Genomic DNA, 19,197 nt, shown 5'->3' with positions numbered 1-19,197 from the left:
ACTAGGAAAAATCAACTGTATTTGATTACAGTCAGCTTCTCAGGTGGCTCAGCAGTAAAGAACCCATCTGCCAATGCAGGGCAGACACGACACATGGGTTGGATCGCTGGGTTGGAAAGATCCCTGGAGGAGGAAATGGCAACCCACTCCAGTGGACAGAGCAGCCTGGTGGGCTATAGTCCAAGGGTAACAGAGTCGGACACAACTCAGCACAGCACAGCACAGCAGCGGATTTGTGTCTGCTGGTTCCACATCTGCAGGTCCAACAAACCATGGACTGATGACATGGAGAGCCGGCTGCAAGGACCTGAGCATCTGCAGATGCCCCATGGGGCCCTGGAGCCAACTATCACGGATACCAAGGGGTGAGTCTACAGTCTTACTAAGTTACTTCTCCCAAACTACTTACCACCCCAACTTCCTGAAAACATTTCTCACCAATATCACTATAGAAAGGGTGACCTAGCACCTGCTCAACACCCCTTCCCCATAACTGTTCCCTCCCAACACCAGAAGACAGACTGTCGAGATCTTTCTTGCCAGTTTTCCCTGGTCACTGTGTGTTTCTGCTGTGGACTGAGACAAACTCAGTGCTTCAGAACCAAGCTGTATCATCTCCATCACATCACAAACACTCCAAATGAAACAGGAGTTAATGGTAAGGAATACGGGGAAGTCTCCCAGAACTAACCAACCTGTAGAAATTTGCAGGTTAGGTTCAAAATTACAATTCTAATATTAGGACAAAGATGCTGTTCTTTCTCTGCATTTTTAAGTCAAGTTCAGTCAGTACGACTAAACAGCTTTCTGGGGTCTGGGAGCTGTATGTCCAGACAGGGAGCATGAACCAAGTCACCTGAGCCTTTGAGCACAAACTCAACACCTTAGTCTGGCATGAACGAAAGATGTCACAGGAACAAAGATCAAAGTGGTATAGCGTATGTTGAGAATGACACCCTGAATGGGCTCCTCAGCGGAATGAGGCCTGCCGCGTTCATACACACCTGTCCCCTGGGGAAAGAGTACGCACCGCAGCTCTTGACCAACATGGCAGTCACACCTTCCCCACTGCACTTCACTCTGCTGACAACAGAAAATCTAAGCCATGGGACCAGCAGATGAGTCACAGGCCTGACCAAGCTTATTTCCACCTTGCAATTAAAATTCCATGAGAAATCCTTCAAGGATTTCTTGAAGTTTCCATCAGAAGTGTTGGCTCTCACATGTATATAAAAATAAAGTCAGTAATGCAGATACTTCTGACAGATCACATGGGTCACAGCTGCTTGTTTCTTTCTGAATGATAGCAAAAAAAAAAAAAAACCAATAATCTGAAGGAACTCTGTGTCCTCGCTGATCCATATTTTTTAAAGATTCAAACCAGGAGTCTTTGCTATGTGTGGGGTAGTGAGCACAACATTACTCAACACAAGTATAAGGGAACAACAGTCCCCCTGATTATTCTGTTAATGTCAATTTGACGAGAAGTGGTAAATGCTAAGAGGATTCTGGTTCAGAAAACATTTTGTTATGTTTTTTACTGACTGATTGAGAGACACTTTGGCTATCTCTGTGTGTGCTTATATCTATTTATTTCCAAAAGAGTCTCAGGTGACACCTTTTACAGTAATTGAGATTAGCTCACATCTCAACAGCCTGAAAACAAAAAATTATCTTAACTAGAAAAACTATTTAACCCCAAATGGCAGTAAATTGGAATCTTTTAGTTTGATAAGCCTAATCTTTTAGACTTTGATAAGACAGTATTTCAAAAAATTATTGGCTATTTCTTCTAAGCAGGATAAATATTAATACTTCTTCCTAGCAACATTCCTTTGAGTTAATAATCTTATTGCTAGCTCTATAAAAAAAATAAAAACAAATAATAATATAAATGCAAAGCTTAGCTTGCCATTTTCCACTGTATAATTTACTCACATTATTTAAAAAAAAAATCTCTATTTCTTTTTTAATAGTTTTATGTGAACGAATAGTGAATAGTCTTACAGCTGACCTAAAATATAAGCGAGGAAAACATAGACATCTGCCAAACTAATATCTGGCTTTTATTTTTTTCTTAAGGAAATACTATTAATTTAAAAAGACAGTCCCCAGAAATTTAAAAGGATTCCCAGCAATGATTATTTCTGAGATCTATGAGATTCAGAACGTAATATAAAGGACTAAAAAAAACACAGTATACGTTCCTACTTTTTCCTTTTTTAAAAAAAGTTCAGATGCTGTATCCCATTGGGAAAGTTCAGCAGGTTACCAGGGCCACGGCCTCAGTCATCCTCAGAATCGCTGTCCCTCTTGGCAGGGACAGAGCACCGCACCGCAGACAGCAGCACGTCTTCCACGGGCTTCTTGGGGTTCTCCTCCAGGCTCGTCTTGATGGCTCCAGACTCAGACAACTTCCACTCCAACTCTGCATGATAAAGAAAAAGCAAATTGCCTAAGACTCAGCCTGAGTGGGAACCTCAAGCCACAGTGTTTTTCTAAGCAGAAACTATGACCATCCACACTTGATGACAATTTGAGGGTCATAATTATAAGGTACCTGGAAGAAAGGGAAAAAAAAATCAGACCCTTAAGAAGGAAAAAAAAAACACCTGCAGAAACTTTTCATAAAATGAGATGAAATATTACATACATTTGAACCTCCAGGATAACTAATAAAAACCCAAGGACTAAACCCATCTTCTCACAGCTAGCTTCTTGGCTTACACAATGTCCCAGGAAAGAAATCAGCATGAAATATATTAAGAAAATACTTTTCACAGTCTTGCTGGCAATGTAATTATTAAATCCAATTTTATTTAGCAAAAGGAAATTCTTAAACCTAATGTCCAATATCTCAACCTATTAGAGTCAAAGGCTCAATGTATGATGACATGCTAGGATTGATACATTTGTTCCAAGTAGTAATAATTCTTAAAAGTGTCAGAAAAAAAAGAATCAGTGATTAAAGGCTTAGCTCCTATATTTTCAGTTTAGTTAAGTTCAGTCGCTCAGTCATGTCCGATTCTTTGTGACCCCATGAACCGCAGCACACCAGGCCTCCCTGTCCATCACCAACTCCCGGAGTCCGCCCAAACCCACGTCCATTGAGTCGGTGATGCCATCCAACCATCTCATCCTCTGTGGTCCCCTTCTCTTCCTGCCCTCAATCTTTCCCAGCATCAGGGTCTTTTCCAATGAGTCAGCTCTTCGCATCAGGTGGCAAAAGTATCCTATATTTGACCCTCTTATAATCAGTGAAAATCCACATTGGTGTGAGACACTGTGAAGCAAAATCAAGTGATATATTTTTCTACCCAGGCAGGAGTGAGAGACTGTCAGAAAGATTCTACACCAAACAGTCTGGTTTAAACTGATGCTCTACTAATTAGGAAACTTCTATTAAAATCTGAAAACCAGGGACTTCCCTGATGGTCTAGTGGTTAAGACTCCATGCTCCCAATGCAAGGGGCCTGGGTTCGATCCCCAATCAGTGAACTAGACCTTGAATGCTACAACTAAGATCCAGTGCAGCCCAACATATTTTTTTAAAAATCTGAAAACCAATTTTACTGAAATCACATTAATTCAGTGTTCCACGGAGATAACAGCATCAGTATTTTCAGCTCTAGGTATCTTCATTCAATGACAAAAAAATTCAATAAATTTCTCAAAAAAAAATTCTTAGGATTTCTGATTCTTAAGGATGTATTTAGATTCACACGTACATGCGTGTGCATAAGTGATTGTATTTAATGTTAATGTTCATTTATATGGGGCTTTCCTGGTGGCTCAGACAGACAGTAAAGAATCTGCCAGCAATGCAGGAGACCCAGGTTCAATCCCTGAGTTGCGAAGATCCCCTGGAGCAGGGAATGGCAACCCACTCCAGTATTTTTGCCTGGAGAATTCCATGGAGCCTGGCCTACAAATGAGACTTTTTCTAGAAACAAAGACTATAATTATTATTGTATACCTATCTCTCTCCCCTAATGCTATGTTCAAAGATCAAAATAAGAGGCAAAACACATACTTAGTTTGAAATATCATACACCTTTGAACATTGGAATAAAGCAAAACTGATATATATATGCATCTATGTATCTGTTCACACGTTTCCCAGTTGAATATCTTATATAGTTATATAAAGTAGAATATAAAGTCATATTTTAACATATGTTTTTAAAGGCTACTAACTAAAGCATAGTTGGACATATCACTGCACTAAAGAGATAAAGAATCTGACCTAGTAGGAAGCTCATAGGCCTCAGCTTCTCTCCCACATATTATGTGTGCATATGTATTTTAATACCTCCTTTTTCACAAGTAGAAAAAAATAAAAGATATATCCTTTAGGAGTTAAGAGGCAGAATTAAATAAACTTTTCATTTAAAAGCTTCCTTTCAACTGAAAAAAATATTTTTATAGAGACTTATATATGTATAAATTTACATATATTTATGTATATTTACATATAAACATCTGTCACTAATAAATGTGGGTGAATTAAATAAGAAATGAATGATGTGCTCTTGAGTTATAACTAAAAAACAAACATATTCAACTATAGGGACAAGTAAAACAGCACAGACAATAATATTAAATATTTTAAAATCCACTGTGCCCTCTTTTAACTGAGAGTCCAGTTGTAATTGCTCCCAATGACTCATCTAAGATGACAGATTCAATGTTCTTCCCTTTTCACAATCACTCACACGGGACAAAGGTGACTCTATGACAAGTCATCCCACCGCGTCTAGGAAACAGGCACCCTTAACAGCAGATGCACTCCCTCCCCATCCCTCACGTGTGGAAGAGTCCTTACCGTCCAAAGTCAGGTTCATGCCACCAAACACCAGAGGTCCGATAAACTGAGCCTTGATGTCACCTTCAAGGTACACAAATATCGTGGGCAGATTCCTATCAGGGTAATTGGGTATGCAGGTGGTTGAAATGGCTTTGATAAACTTGACATCAGGAAACTTCCTGGCGAGTGCACTCAAGTGCTGATTTATCAGGGCACAGAGGGGAATCCTGTGAAATAAAGAGGAGCAACTGTGAGTTTGCGTCCGCGTACAGTAAACCTTAGCCGCCCTAATGCCCCATAGAAAACCTCATGACAACTTCACAAGTGCTTCTGCTACTCCAGCCAAGATGAACAGACGGTGTTTAAAAATTTTCTAATAGGTTTGGGCAAAGTGTTCAAAAGCCAAAGTGCAATTTAATTTGACCGAGTAAGTCAGAAAAGCAGCTCCACTGTAAAAGATAATTGTCTTGCTTTTCTAAAGGAGAGACCATCCAAGGCTTAGAATGTGTGATTCAGAACGCACTTCTTGCTTGAAAGGAACTCCTACACAAGCACTGGACTCCACACGGAGGGAGCAAAACTGAAGGTGAGGCGCTAGGGGCTCTCTGCACCACTCGCCATGGACAATGCTCACAAAGGTCACCCGCGCCATCGAGGAGAGTGACTCACGACATGGAGTCGTGAGACGCTGGAGTTTTCTCAGAGGGACGAGTGATTGAGGAATTCATTCACAATTTAAAAAAAAGTCTGTTCTGCTACAATTTAATAAAGCCACTTGTATTAGTCACATATATTAATCTGAAAGTCCTAAGACAAAAATTAGACAACAACATTTGGGCAAATCTGCAAAAACACATAAAACATTAGTTAAAAAAAAACCCTCTGGTGTGAAGTAAGCCTGAGATGTTCAAGACATAAATTCAAATTAATATTTAAAGACAGGCATCAGGGCTTCCCAGGTGGCTCAGAAGTAAAGAACACCCCCTGACAAAGCAGGAGACACGGGACTTGCAGGTTTGATCCCTGGGTCAGGAAGATTCCCCTGGAGAAGGAAATGGCAGCTCACTGCAGTATTCTTGCCTGGGAAATCCCATGGACAGAGAAGCCTGGCAGGCTACAGTCCGTGGGGTCACAGAGAATCAGACATGACTGAGAGACTGAGCACGCGCACACACACACATCAGATCAGCTCACCCTTGTTTGTAAAGGTGCAGGATGACCCACAAGCCCTCACCAGCTTTGGTAACTTCTTGAACATAATCCTTTCCAGAGATTTCCAAAACCTCTCCAAATTTGTTCTTCAGTTGGGTCGCTTTCCATTCGGCCAGCCTTTGCTGCCTGCACGACAGGAGGAGGAGAGAGACATCTTACACACACGCGCTCGCACACACCCCTGTCACACGGCAAACCGTAAAGGTCCAGGTTTACTTACTTATGTGCCAGGTTTATTTCAGAGGACGCACATTACAGTGCCTCATGAAAAACCAAGCAGTCCCTCTGGGTGGCACTAACCTGTACATTTCAATTGCACGTTCGTCTTCCTCATTAAATTCGTCTTCATTATCCTCCAGTTCTTCCAAAGTCATGTCTTCATATGTTTTCACTGAATGTCATTGAGTTGGCGAAAAACCAAAAATGTAAAAGATGAATGAAGATGCATTTTGGGTCTTTTCTCCTTCACTTTTCTCCTAAAGGAGTGCATGCAATACCAAAAGGCCCCTAGCCCATCAAAACCAAAATAAAAAGTAGTTAAGGTGTTACACTACCGGTAAAGAACTCATCTGCCAAAGCAGAATGTTTAGAGATGTGAGTTCAATCCCTGGGTCGGGAAGACCCCCTGGAGAAGGGCACGGCAACCCAGTCCAGTATTCCTGCCTGGAGAATCCCATGAACAGAGGAGCCTGGTGGGCTACAGTCCGTGGGGTCACCAACAGTCGGATACGACTAAAGCGACTTAGCACGCAGGCACACATCCAAGGTGTTACACGGTAACTAAGAATGGGAGAGCATGTTTAAAAGATCAGCCAGCCTGGCTCTCTTACATTAACACAACGAGAAGGATACAAACAGGAAAGTTTCCCAAATTTATAAAAGGAGAGAGGTGTATTAGCCTGAGCTCAAGTGGCCTGATCTGCAAGTCCCTGATGCTCAGGGACAGGTACGTAACAGTTCTCATGCCTCCAAGAAGGTGGGATACCCTCTGGGGTCCTCCCCAGCACACCTTTGCTAGAGGTAAAGGGATTATCACCTGGTCTTCTCTTGTGAGTGGTAGGCAGCTCTCGCTTCTCTTTTTTATCAATGGCTGTAAAAATCTGTATTTTGTTTTTATTGCCATAAAGACTCTTGCTTCTTGACATCCAATCGGGTTTTTGTCCCCTGACTCCCACCCTAACATGACCCAAACCTGCTCTTACCAAAGTCAGTAATGACCTCTTTTCTCAACCGATGAGCATATTTGGCCTAATCCATCACTGCCTCCTCTCTGAAAGTCCATCTTCCTCTGGCCACTTTTTCTCCTCCCTCCTGGCCCCTCTCCTGGACCCTCTGTTGACTGGACTCCTTTCCTTCCTCACCTGTACCTGCTCCTTTGGTGACTGTATCTCACAGCTTTAAAACCCACTGACATGCTGACAACTCCCAAATGTATGCCTCTAACCCTTATTTCTGATTTAAGAAAGCATTCCCAACTGCTCACCTACCATCTGTATTTGTCTAATAAGAAATCTCAAAGTGACTACGTCTTAAATCGAGTTCCTGATCTTCACCTCCAAACCTGCTCCTGCCCAAGCCCTGCTCATCTCAGGTGGTGACTCCATCCTTCTGGCCACTCAAGCCCAGAGCCTTGCAGTCATCTTTGCCTTACTTGCTCTCACACCCATCACAGGATCCATAAGCAAATCCCGTCAGTCCTACCTTCAAAATACACCCAGATCTGGCCACTTCCACCCACTACTCTGGTCCAAGCCAACGGCATCACTTGCCAAGGGCACCACTGCCGTCGTTTCACCTGAGGTCCCCACCTCCTGCCCTGCCCCGACAGTCCACACTCAGTAAGACAACAACAGGAAGGTGCTGTCAACACAGAGGGCACGTCCCTCCTCTGTTCAAACCTCCAATGATGCCCACCTCATTAGACATCGCAGCCAAGGTCCACACTAGAAGCTAGAATGTCCTAAATGTCTGACCCCTGCCTGTTCTGAATCTCCTGTTTCTGTCTCCCAGTCCCCCTGGCCTCCTGGCAGATCCTCCAACATGCTTCCCACTTGCTCATTTGCCTCCCTCAGATCTACTCAAATGTCACTCCCAATGAGGCCCTCTCTGACCCTCTAGAATTATATCCACCCCTCCTCCACCCTTATACCCACCAGGGCTTTTCTGGTGGCTCAGATGGTAAAGAATCCACTTGCAATGAGGGAGACCTGGGTTCGATCACTGGGTTGGGAAGATCCTCTGGAGAAGGGAACGGCTACCCACTCCAGTATTTTGCCTGGACAATTCCATGGACAGAGGAGCCTGGCAGACTACATTTCATGGGGTCACAAAGAGTTGGACACAACTAAGCGACTTTCACTTTCTCCTCCAACCCCTTCCTGCCTTATTTTCCTATATTTCACTCATGTATCATTTACTGTCTGTCTCCTCCATTGGAACATAAGCTCCAAGAGGATAGGGTGTTTTGGCTGGCCCACACACAGATAAAGCCCCAGTTCCTAGAAAACACACAGCACACAGCAGTCCTTCAGTAACTGGATAGAATTTATTACACTTGCTGGATAAACGCTGTGTAATCAATTCTCCTCTAAATCAGCCCTAACATGTCAACATAGGACAGAAGTCCTAGTTCCTGTGATCAACGGTTCTCAAACTTTGGTGTGAATCAGAAACTCTCTGAGGCACTGGCTTAATATGCACATTCCTGGCCTTCCCCCAGAGATTCTGATTCAGTAGGGACTGTGCGCTATTGTGTTTTGTTTGTTTGCTTGTTTTTTTGACAAGCACCGTAAGGGATTCCAATTCAAGTGGTATACCTACCTGTGACAAAGACCTTAGACTGCATACACCACAAGCATCTTATGTTTCCCCGAATCAAGTTATTTTCATATTCCCAATCCAACCACAAAGATAAAGCATACACTCAGGAGACTATGACTTCCCTGGTGGCTCAGACGGTAAAGCGTCTGCCTACGATGCGGGAGACCCGGGTTCAATCCCTGGGTTGGGAAGATCTCCTGGAGAAGGAAATGGCAATCCACTCCAGTATTCTTGCTTGGAAAATCCCAAGGAAGGAGGAGCCTGGTGGGCTACAGTCCATGGGGTTGCAAAGAGTCAGATACGACTGAGTGACTTCACTTTTTTGCTTTCTCGGGAGACTACAAACAGTAAAAACTTCTGGGCAGATTTCCATGACATTAACTAATCTGCATCACTGACCAAAAGGTGGAGACTCAGAAATATTTTCTTCAGAGTTATCATGTGCTGATAACCCTGAAGAAAGACACAGAGTAGGAACTGTGGAGATGGAGGGAGCCTCTGAAGTGCCCCCAGTTCTATGGCCCAGGAAGATGAAGCCAGAGATGCCCTGCTGGAGGGCCCAGAGGCAGTGATCAGCCCAGCACTTCAATCCCTGCTCCCAACTCTCACTCAGAGGATCCTTCTACTGAAGCAGTTAGAGGCTTGCCAAGGGTTTCCTAAGCAGACAGACACAGAATCACAAACACAGGTAAGCTCACCAATGGACTGCTGGAGGATCCGCTGCTCCTCTTCTTCTGCCTCCTTCTCCAGATCTTTCAAATCTTCCTTTGAAGGCAAGATGCCTTTTTTGCGTAAGATGTCATTCCACTCGGTGTCTGCGTTGGGGTCCTAGAGGAGGTGGACCAAGGGTACAGTGAGGGCCAAGTCCACTGTGGAGGGCGCATGTTGGACAGGGTCCAAATGGGAAAGTGTAAGAAGGGGATTTCACACCAATTATTCTGAGGTCTACTTCTGGGAATGTGTCAAAAGACATACAACCCCTGTTCCAATCTTCTTGTCTTAGGGTAAAAATCAGGCTATGACGTCAAGACTGACATCCATGCTGACGGCAAGGCTCTGACCTGGCTTCTGGTCAATTTTCATTAATGACTCAGAGTGATTTGTTCAATAGATATTTATTAAGTACCTACTATACATAAATGATTGTACTAGATGGTAGGGAAGCACGAGGAATGCCAAAGTCACCAGTTTTACAGGTGAGAGAAAGAAATAGTCAGTGAGTAATTAAATACACAAAGAAATAGATTATACGTTATGACAAATGCAATGACCAGGCTGCTGAGCTAGACTTCCAGGGGGCGTGCAGTCCACAGGATGGGTAAAGACGTTCTCTCAGACGAGGCAACATTTAACTGTGACTGGAGGGTGAGAGGGAACCAGAGGAGTGAAAATTTTGGAAATTACTTTCCAGGCAGAAGGGCCTGTGCAAAGGGCCCGTGTACAAGATATAGAGTATTCCAAAGTCCTGAGTGGCTGCAAGAAAATCAGAAGGAAGAGAGCCTGACTGATTCCCTGAAGGCCAAGGCTAAGAGGAAGAGCTGAGACACCATGGAGAAGTGTCAATAGCTGATGCTTACTGATCAGCATGATGATCCTACATGCTGGGGACACCACAAAGTTCTTGACCTGTACCTACCTAGTTAATCCTCACAAACTTGGGAGAGCCATGGCATTAAGGAAGACACTGGCAGGATGGAACAAGTCAAACTTACCAGGATCAACCATCAGAAAAAGAAATGCCAAGGTGGGCTCCTAGCTCCAGAACACGGCTGCCCAAACCCTGGTTTGGCATGTCTTGGCAGGTCTGGAATATGAAACCAGGAAGCTATGGAAAGGGCACTGGGATAACCAGGCTCTACCCCCAGTTCCCTAGCCAGTCCTGCTGAAATATATCAAAGAGAAACAAACAGAATCCCTTCCACAGGGTGGTCAGGAAGGCCTCTTAAGACAGGACATTTTTGAGCAGGAGCCTGAAGGACAGAGAACACAAAGGAGGCCAGGGCAGCCCTGAATTTCCTCTTCATCAGACACACTGTATTTGGAGATGATCATCCTCTCCAGCCCTGAATATTCATTGGAAGGATTGATGATGAAGCTGAAGCTTCAATCCTTTGGCCACCTGATGCGAAGAGCCGACTCACTGGAAAAGACCCTGATGCTGGGAAAGACTGAAGGCAGGAGGAGAAGGGGACAATAGAGGATGAGATGGTTGTATGGCATCGACTCAACGGACATGAGTTTGAGCAACCTCCAAGAGGTGGTGAAGGACTGGGGAGCCTGGCCTGCTGCAGTCCATGGGGTCACAGAGTCCAACACAACTGAGAGACTGAATAACAGCAAACCTCTCCAACCCCAATCAAACCCACACTAACTCCATTTCCCTTCTGCCACTGAGTCAGAGATGAGTTCATCAGGATTCCGGACCACAGGGAGATCTAGGAGACAGCAGAATGACCTTTGGAGGAGGGTCCTTTAACAGTGACCAAACTCAGTCGTCAGAGATTTTCTCATAAAAGCATCCATTTTCATGGTATCTTTTTTTTTTTTTTCACTTTTCCATCACTGCCAATGGTGACTGCAGCCATGAAATTAAAAGACACTTACTCCTTGGAAGGAAAGTTATGACCAACCTAGACAGCATATTGAAAAGCAGAGACATTACTTTGTCAACAAAGGTCTGTCTAGTCAAGGCTATGGTTTTTCCAGTGGTCATGTATGGATGTGAGAATTGGACTATAAAGAAAGCTGACCACCAAAGAATTGATGCTTTTGAACTGTGGTGTTGGAGAAGACTCTTGAGAGTCCCTTGGACTGCAAGGAGATCCAACCAGTCCATCTTAAAGGAAATCAGTCCTGAATATTCACTGGAAGGACTGATGCTGAAGCTGAAACTCCAATACTTTGGCCACCTGATGGGAAGAGCTGACTCATTTGAAAAGACCCTGATGCTGGGAAAGATTGAGGGCAGAAGGAGAAGGGGACAACAGAGGATGAGATGGTTGTATGGCATCACCGACCCAATGGACATGGGTTTGGGTGGACTCCGGGAGTCGGTGATGGACGGGGAGGCCTGGCGTGCTGTGGTCCATGGGGTCGCAAAGAGTCGGACACGACTGAACAACTGAACTGAACCACGGGTTTTAGTCAAATTGCATTAGTAAATTCCTGATACAATAAAAGAACAAAACTGAGGGATTTGGTTTTATCCATTTTAAAAGGGAAAGTATTAATAACTGGGCAGAAGGACCCTCAGGCTGGACTCTAGGGTCCACAGTGGACACACCTCGACCTGTACACCAGCATTGGATGGCAGAGAGGGAAGGATGTTGTAACCCCTCACTCAGCTCTAGGCAGGGTCAAGAACACAGGTTATGTTATGCGACCTGCTCAGCCCTCCAATTGTCCGAGCCTCAGCTTCCGCATCCGTGAAGGGGGTTCATAACGCACCCATTCAGGTGCTCGCTATGCAAGTTAACAAGGAGGAAGTAACTCTGTCAGGTAAGATCCGGAGGCCTTCACAGGCCCAGGGTAGCCGACCTCACGGAGAACTACCCTCAAAGATGAGATTCGGGGGTGGGACACATGGAGGGGAGCGGGCACGCCCAGCCCGCGTACTCGCGGGACCACGCCCGCCCGTCAGCACTGCGCCTGCGCTGGCCTCCACTCGCGTGGCCACTCCGAACCTGAGGCGCCCGGCACTTCCCACAGGCCCGGCAAGGACAGGCAGCCGCCCGCATGGACCGAGAGGGGCAAAACGAGCGGCCGCAGCCTCCAGGCATCGAGCCCCCTACCCCAACCCCGGCTTGCTCACCTGCATTTTCTGTCAAATCGCTAGGGCCCTGCCGGCCACAGCCACCCGGCCCGTGAGCTCTCTACCGCGCACGCGCAGGCGCCACTCGCCTCCTCTCCCAGCCTGCCTTTCGCCCCGCCCTCCGGGAGAGAATAGGGCGGGGCCGGGGGGAGGTGAGTTCTCCTCCGAGGCTGCGCCCAGGCGAGAGGCTGGACACGCCCACTCGTGTGACTCCGAGCTAATCCCGGCCGCTGCTGAACTGAACCTTATTAGGACACGTTTTCGGCCGCCGAACGGTGGGACCGAATCGAGGAGGTACCCGGCGGCTAGGTGTCATCTCCAGGCACGGATCCAATGGTGTCGGAGGTCTCGGCCCGAGAAGTCAGAGATAGAAACCCGTTTCACTGATTCGTTGTTACGATTCAAAAGGAGGCAGGATTACCTGGAATTCAGTCACTGTCCTTTAAGTGTCGCATAAAGCAGTTCGCCTACTACGTACCAAACACTATTCTAGGCTCTGCGGACGCGGCGGGAATCGCAACAAACGAAACCAGAAACGTGAACATCTCTTCACCTGGTTGAGCCTCAGGCGTTTCATATTCGCAAAAGTGCTTAGCCCTTTGCGGAGCGCACGGGAGGCACTGAGTAGAAATATGCAAGGCTAAATTGAAAAATACAGGGGCTTCTGAAAAATACAGCCCTTCAGGCTTCTGTGTATGCAGCATTCCGAATTTGAGTTAAAGCAATGCCCCTCCGTGGACACCTGAGCTAGGTGGTGAAGTAGCAGACACAGAGAACGCAGACCAACACATATGTAGGGTAGACGGACTCCCAACTTTGGCTACATTAGAAACACCTGTTGTCCAGTTACTCAGTCGTGTCCTGCTCTTTGCAGCCCCATGGACTGCAGCAGGCCAGGCTTCCCTGTCCTTCACTATCTGTGAGCCTTTAAAACTGCCGCTACCCTGGGGTCCCATCCCCAAATTAAATTTCTAGCCAATGGACCTGGAACTGATATTTTCTTTTTTTCTTTTTAAAATTTTTATTGCAGTATAGTTCATTTATAATGTTGTTTGCTTTCTGCTATAAAGCAAAGTGAATCAGTTACGCATATATTCACTGTTTATAGATTCTTTTCCCATATGACCCATTACAGAGTATTAGAAGTCCCCGTGGTATATTTGTCCTTATTTGTTATCTGTTTTATACACGGCATGACATTTTAGTCACTAAGTTGTGTCTGACTCTTTTGCAACGCCATGGACTGGAGCCTATCAGGATCCTCTGTCCATGGGATTTCTCAGGCAAGAATACTGGAGTGGATTGCCATTTTCTTCTCCAGGGGACCTTCCTGACCCCTTGATAAATGATGAACAGACTTAATAAAACAGAGAGACCAATTCTAAAATGAAATGTATCATATGGATTTCCTAACAGGTGAGTACTAGAAAAGTCCCTTCCACCATGTAGCCCAAATGCCAATGGATTGAAATATACCAAGAATCTGCATTTAAGAAAAAATGTGACTCATACCTAAACATACTTCACATAGGATTATCCTGTAGTATGTGACCACAAAGGATATTACCATTCCTTGGTACAGGTATTTTCTGAGCAAAATGCCTGGTATGAATGACTCCTGCTCAAACTGCTGCAAAAGCTGCACTTGGCATCAAAACATGGTGACTGTGAGTTTTTGCCTTATAGGACCCGGGATATAGGAATGATATCTTTAGTCCGTTTTTCTTTCTCATCCTAGAAGAAAAAAATGAATAGATTCACATCATTAGATAATCTCAAAATTTCCTCTTTTTTGAAGACAAAGGCCCGCATATGAAGATTCAGCTGAGTGGTTAGAATCCAGCAAGCAAAAAAAAAAAAAAGCAATTTCAATGACCTATCATTAAAACTGGGACTCCACAGCTACTGCCAAATAATCTGAAATTTCATCTTCCAAACGTAATTGTCATTTGATCTTCAAGCAGCCATCATCCCAAGACTGGCTTGTGTGTGATTTCTCAGTGGAAAACTGCACTCATTTCCCCTTTTATTCATTGCCTCTCATTTTCTGCTTATGTGTGCTGTGTGCTAGTCACTACTGCTGCTGCTGCTGCTAAATCACTTCAGTTGTGGCTGACTCTGTGCGACCCCATAGAGACAGCCCACCAGGCTCCCCCGTCCCCGGGATTCTCCAGGCAAGAACACTGGAGTGGGTTGCCATTTCCTTCTCCAATGCATGAAAGTGAAAAGTGAAAGTGAAGTCACTCAGTCGTGTCCGACTCTGTGCGACCCCATGACCCCATGGACTGCAGCCTACCAGGCTCCTCCATCCATGGGATTTTCCAGGACAAGAGTACTAAGGCACATCCAACTCTTTGCGACCCTCCCCCCGGTCTCCCAACTGTAACCCTCCAGGCTCCTCTGTCCACAGGATTCTCCAGGCAAGAGTACCGAAGTGAGTTGCCATTCCCTTTTCCAGCAGATCTTCCTGACCCAGGGATCAAACCTGCATCTCCAGCGTCTCCTGCATTGACAGGCGGCTTCTTTACCACTGAGCCAGGTAGGAAGCCATTCTTTTTCTTAAAAAAAAAAAAAGGAAGGAAAATGACTGGAGGAGATGATTGCATAGCTGCCAGCTTCTGTCAGTCGTGAGATTGGTCGGAAGGTCAGATAATTAAGAGATGGTACACACAGGAAAAACTAGGTGCTGAGATGATGTCTACAGTGAAAACATTTAGGAGTTTTTGGAACCTTGAGGATTGTTGACCACAATCAGGTATATATTGTGAAAGAAACTTTTGGGGGAAATCCTGGTAACCATGACCATGATCATGGGGAGAGCTGTTTTCCCAGAAAGCTATAGCTATTCATTTTCAGGAACAGTTTTCTAGAGAAAGGCGCAAAATGCAGAGCTAGAACAGCTTTTTGAAAAATCATTCATTATCAGAGAAATACAAATCAAAACTACAATAATGTATCACCTCAGGCCAGCCAGAATGGCCATCATCAAAAAATCTACAAACAACAAATGCTAGAGAGGGTGTGGAAAAAAGGGAACCCTCCTTCACTGTTGGTAGGAATGTAAATTGGTAACAGCCACTATGGAGAACTGTACGGAAGTTCCTTTGAAAACTAAAAACAGAGCTACCATATGATCCAGCAATCCCATTCCTGGGCATATATCCAGAGAAAACCATACTTGGTAAATATACATGCACCTCAGTGTTCATTGCAGCACTATTTACGATAGCCAGAACTTAGAAGCAACCTAAATGTCCCAGAGGAATGGATAAAGAAGATGCCGTACATATATACAGTGGAATATTACTCATCCATTAAAAAGAATGAAATAATGACATTACAGCAACATGAATGGACCTAGAGATTATCACCCTGAGTGAAATAAGTCAGACAAACAAATATCATCTGATATTGTTATATGTGAAATATAAAAAAAGGGTACCATTGAACTTATCTATGAAATAGAATTAGAGTTACAGATGTAAAAAAGAAACTTATGGTTACCAAGGGGTAAGATGGGGAGGGATAAATTGGGAGATTGAAATTGACATAGAATAGTTTTGGATAGAGCTTAATATTTCAGCTTCAGGTTTCATAAGGAGTGTTCACTAATCTTGGTATAAATAAAAATTCCATGGAGAGTGTGAAAAATGCATATTCCAAGTTCCACGCTCAGAGATTCTGGTTCTGTAGGTGTGGAGTAGAGATCAACAATCTGCCTTTTGGATAACTCTTTCAGATGATCGTCCTTAGATCACATTTTGTGACATCTGACTTCAGTGTTTCATTGGAGTTCTACATGGCCTTGAAGAATGACAGTCATGATGATGATCATAAGCACTTACATAATTTAAGATAGACTTTACTTTATATGCAGAGTACATAGTGCCAGGCTGGATGAAGCACAAGCTGGAATCAAGATTGATGGGAGAAATATCAATAACCTCAGATACACAGATGACACCACCCTCATGGCAGAAATCAAAGAAGAACTGAAGAGCCTCTTGAAAGTGAAAGAGGAGAGTAAAAAAGTTGGCTTAAAACTCAACTTTCAAAAAATTAAGATCATGGCATCCCGTCCATCACTTCGTGGTAAATAGATGGGGAAACAATGGAAACAGTGACAGACTTTATTTTGGGGGGCTCCAAAATCACTGCAGGTGGTTACTACAGCCATGAAATTCAAAAACACTTGATCTTTGGAAGAAAAGTTATGACCAACCTAAATGGCATATTAAAAAGCAGAGACATCACTTTGCCAACAAAGGTCCATCTAGTCAAAGCTATGGTTTTTTCAGCAGTCAGGTATGGATGTAAGAGTTGGACTGTGAAGAAAGCTGAGCACCGAAGAATTGATGCTTTTGAAGTGTGGTGTTGGAGAAGACTCTTGAGAGTCTCTTGGACTGCAAGGAGATCCAACCAGTCAATCCTAGAGGAAATCAACCCTGAATATTCATTGGAAAGACTGTCAGGGTGAAGCTGAAACTCCAGTACTTTGGCCAGCTGATGCGAAGAACTGACTCATTTGAAAAGACCCTGATGCTGGGGAAGATTGAAGGCAGGAGGAGAAGGGGACTACAGAGGATGAGATGGTTGGATGTCATCCCCGACTCAATGGACATGAGTCTGAGCAAGCCCCAGGAGTTGGTGATGGACAGGGAAGCCTGGTGTGCTGCAGTCCATGGGGTCTCAAAGAGTCTGACACGACTGAGTGACTGAACTGAATTTATGACAGACTGTGTAGATCATAATAAATTGTGGGAAATTCTTAAAGAGATGTGAATACCAGACCATTACCTGTCTCCTGAGAAACCAGTATGTGGGTCAAGAAGCAACAGTTAGAATTCTATGGAACAACTAATTGGTTCAAGATTGAAAAAGGAGTACAACTGGGCTATCTGCTATCACCCTGTTTGTTTAATCTGTATGCTGAGCACAATACAAAAATGCCAGGCTGGATGAGTTATAAAAGCTAGAATCAAGATAGGTGGGAGAAACATCAACAATCTCAGATGTGCAGATCATACTACTCTAATGGCAGAAAGCAAAGAGGAACTAAAGAGCCACTTGATGAGGGCGAAGGGGGAGAGTAAAAGAGCTGGCTAAAACTAAATATTAAAAAGACTAAGATCATGATATCTGGACCCATTCAGTTCAGTTCAGTTCAGTCGCTCAGTCGTGCTGACTCTTTTCGACCCCATGAATCACAGCACGCCAGGCCTCCCTGTCCATCACCAACTCCCGGAGTCCACTCAGACTCATGTCCATTGAGCCAGTGATGCCATCCAGCCATCTCATCCTCTGTCATCCCCTTCTCCTCCTGCCTCCAATCCCTCCCAGCATCAGAGTCCCCTCCAATGAGTCAACTCTTCACATGAGGTGGCCAGAGTACTGGAGTTTCAGCCTTAGCATCATTCCTTCCAGGGCTGATCCCCTTCAGAATGGACTGGTTGGATCTCCCTGCAGTCCAAGGGACTCTCAAGAGTCTTCTCCAACACCACAGTTCAAAAGCATCAATTCTTCGGTGCTCAGCCTTCTTCACAGTCCAACTTTCACATCCATACATGACCACTGGAAAAACCATAGCCTTGACTAGATGGACGTTTGTTGGCAAAGTAATGTCTCTGCTTTTCAATATGCTATCTAGGTTGGTCATAACTTTCCTTCCAAGGAGTAAGTGTCTTTTAATTTCATGACTGCAGTCACCATCTGCAGTGATTTTGGAGCCCAAAAATATAAAGTCTGACACTGTTTCCATTGTTTCTCCATCTATTTCCCATGAAGTGATGGGACCAGATGCCATGATCTTCGTTTTCTGAATGTTGAGCTTTAAGCCAACTTTTTCATTCTCCTCTTTCACTTTCATCAAGAGGCTTTTTAGTTCCTCTTCACTTTCTGCCATAAGGGTGGTGTCATCTGCATATCTGAGGTGATTGATATTTCTCCCGGCAATCTTGATTCCAGCTTGTGCTTCATCCAGGCCAGCGTTTCTCATGATGTACTCTGCATATAAGTTAAATAAGCAGGGTGATGTTATACAGCCTTGCCGTACTCCTTTTCCTATTTGGAACCAGTCTGCTGTTCCATGTCCAGTTCTAACTGTTGCTTCCTGACCTGCATACAGATTTCTCAAGAGGCAGGTCAGGTGGTTTGGTATTCCCATCTCTTTCAAAATTTTCCACAGTTTGTTGTGATCCACACAGTCAAAGGCTTTGGCATAGTCAATAAAGCAGAAATAGATGTTTTTCTGGAACTCTCTTGCTTTTTCCATGATCTAGTGGATGTTGGCCATTTGATCTCTGGTTCCTCTGCCTTTCTAAAACCAGCTTGAACATCAGGAAGTTCACGGTTCATGTATTGTTGAAGCCTGGCTTGGAGAATTTTGAGCATTACTTTACTAGCATGTGATATGAGTACAATTGTGCGGTAGTTTGAGCATTCTATGGCATTGCCTTTCTTTCGGATTAGAATGAAAACTGACCTTTTCCAGTCCTTTGGCCACTGCTGAGTTTTCCCAATTTGCTGGCATATTGAGTGCAGCACTTTC

The 19,197-nt window shown here is 44.4% G+C and overlaps 1 protein-coding gene across 1 annotated transcript; it reads right to left on the bottom strand.

The window, feature by feature from the left end:
* Positions 1–1,571: 1,571 nt before the first annotated feature.
* On the bottom strand, positions 1,572–12,757 carry PDCL3 (phosducin like 3). The gene is made up of 6 exons (XM_027554701.1): positions 12,651–12,757; positions 9,538–9,667; positions 6,320–6,410; positions 6,002–6,145; positions 4,826–5,034; positions 1,572–2,428 (listed from the first exon to the last, which is right to left on the bottom strand). The coding sequence occupies exons 1-6, from the start codon at positions 12,654–12,656 to the stop codon at positions 2,286–2,288; spliced, it is 723 nt and encodes a 240-aa protein (XP_027410502.1). The 5' UTR covers positions 12,657–12,757; the 3' UTR covers positions 1,572–2,285.
* Between the last annotated feature and the right edge of the window lie 6,440 nt (positions 12,758–19,197).

Source organism: Bos indicus x Bos taurus, chromosome 11 (genome assembly GCF_003369695.1).
Source record: "Bos indicus x Bos taurus breed Angus x Brahman F1 hybrid chromosome 11, Bos_hybrid_MaternalHap_v2.0, whole genome shotgun sequence".
NCBI lineage: Eukaryota > Metazoa > Chordata > Mammalia > Artiodactyla > Bovidae > Bos > Bos indicus x Bos taurus.
This window is presented reverse-complemented; position numbering and strand designations above follow the sequence as displayed.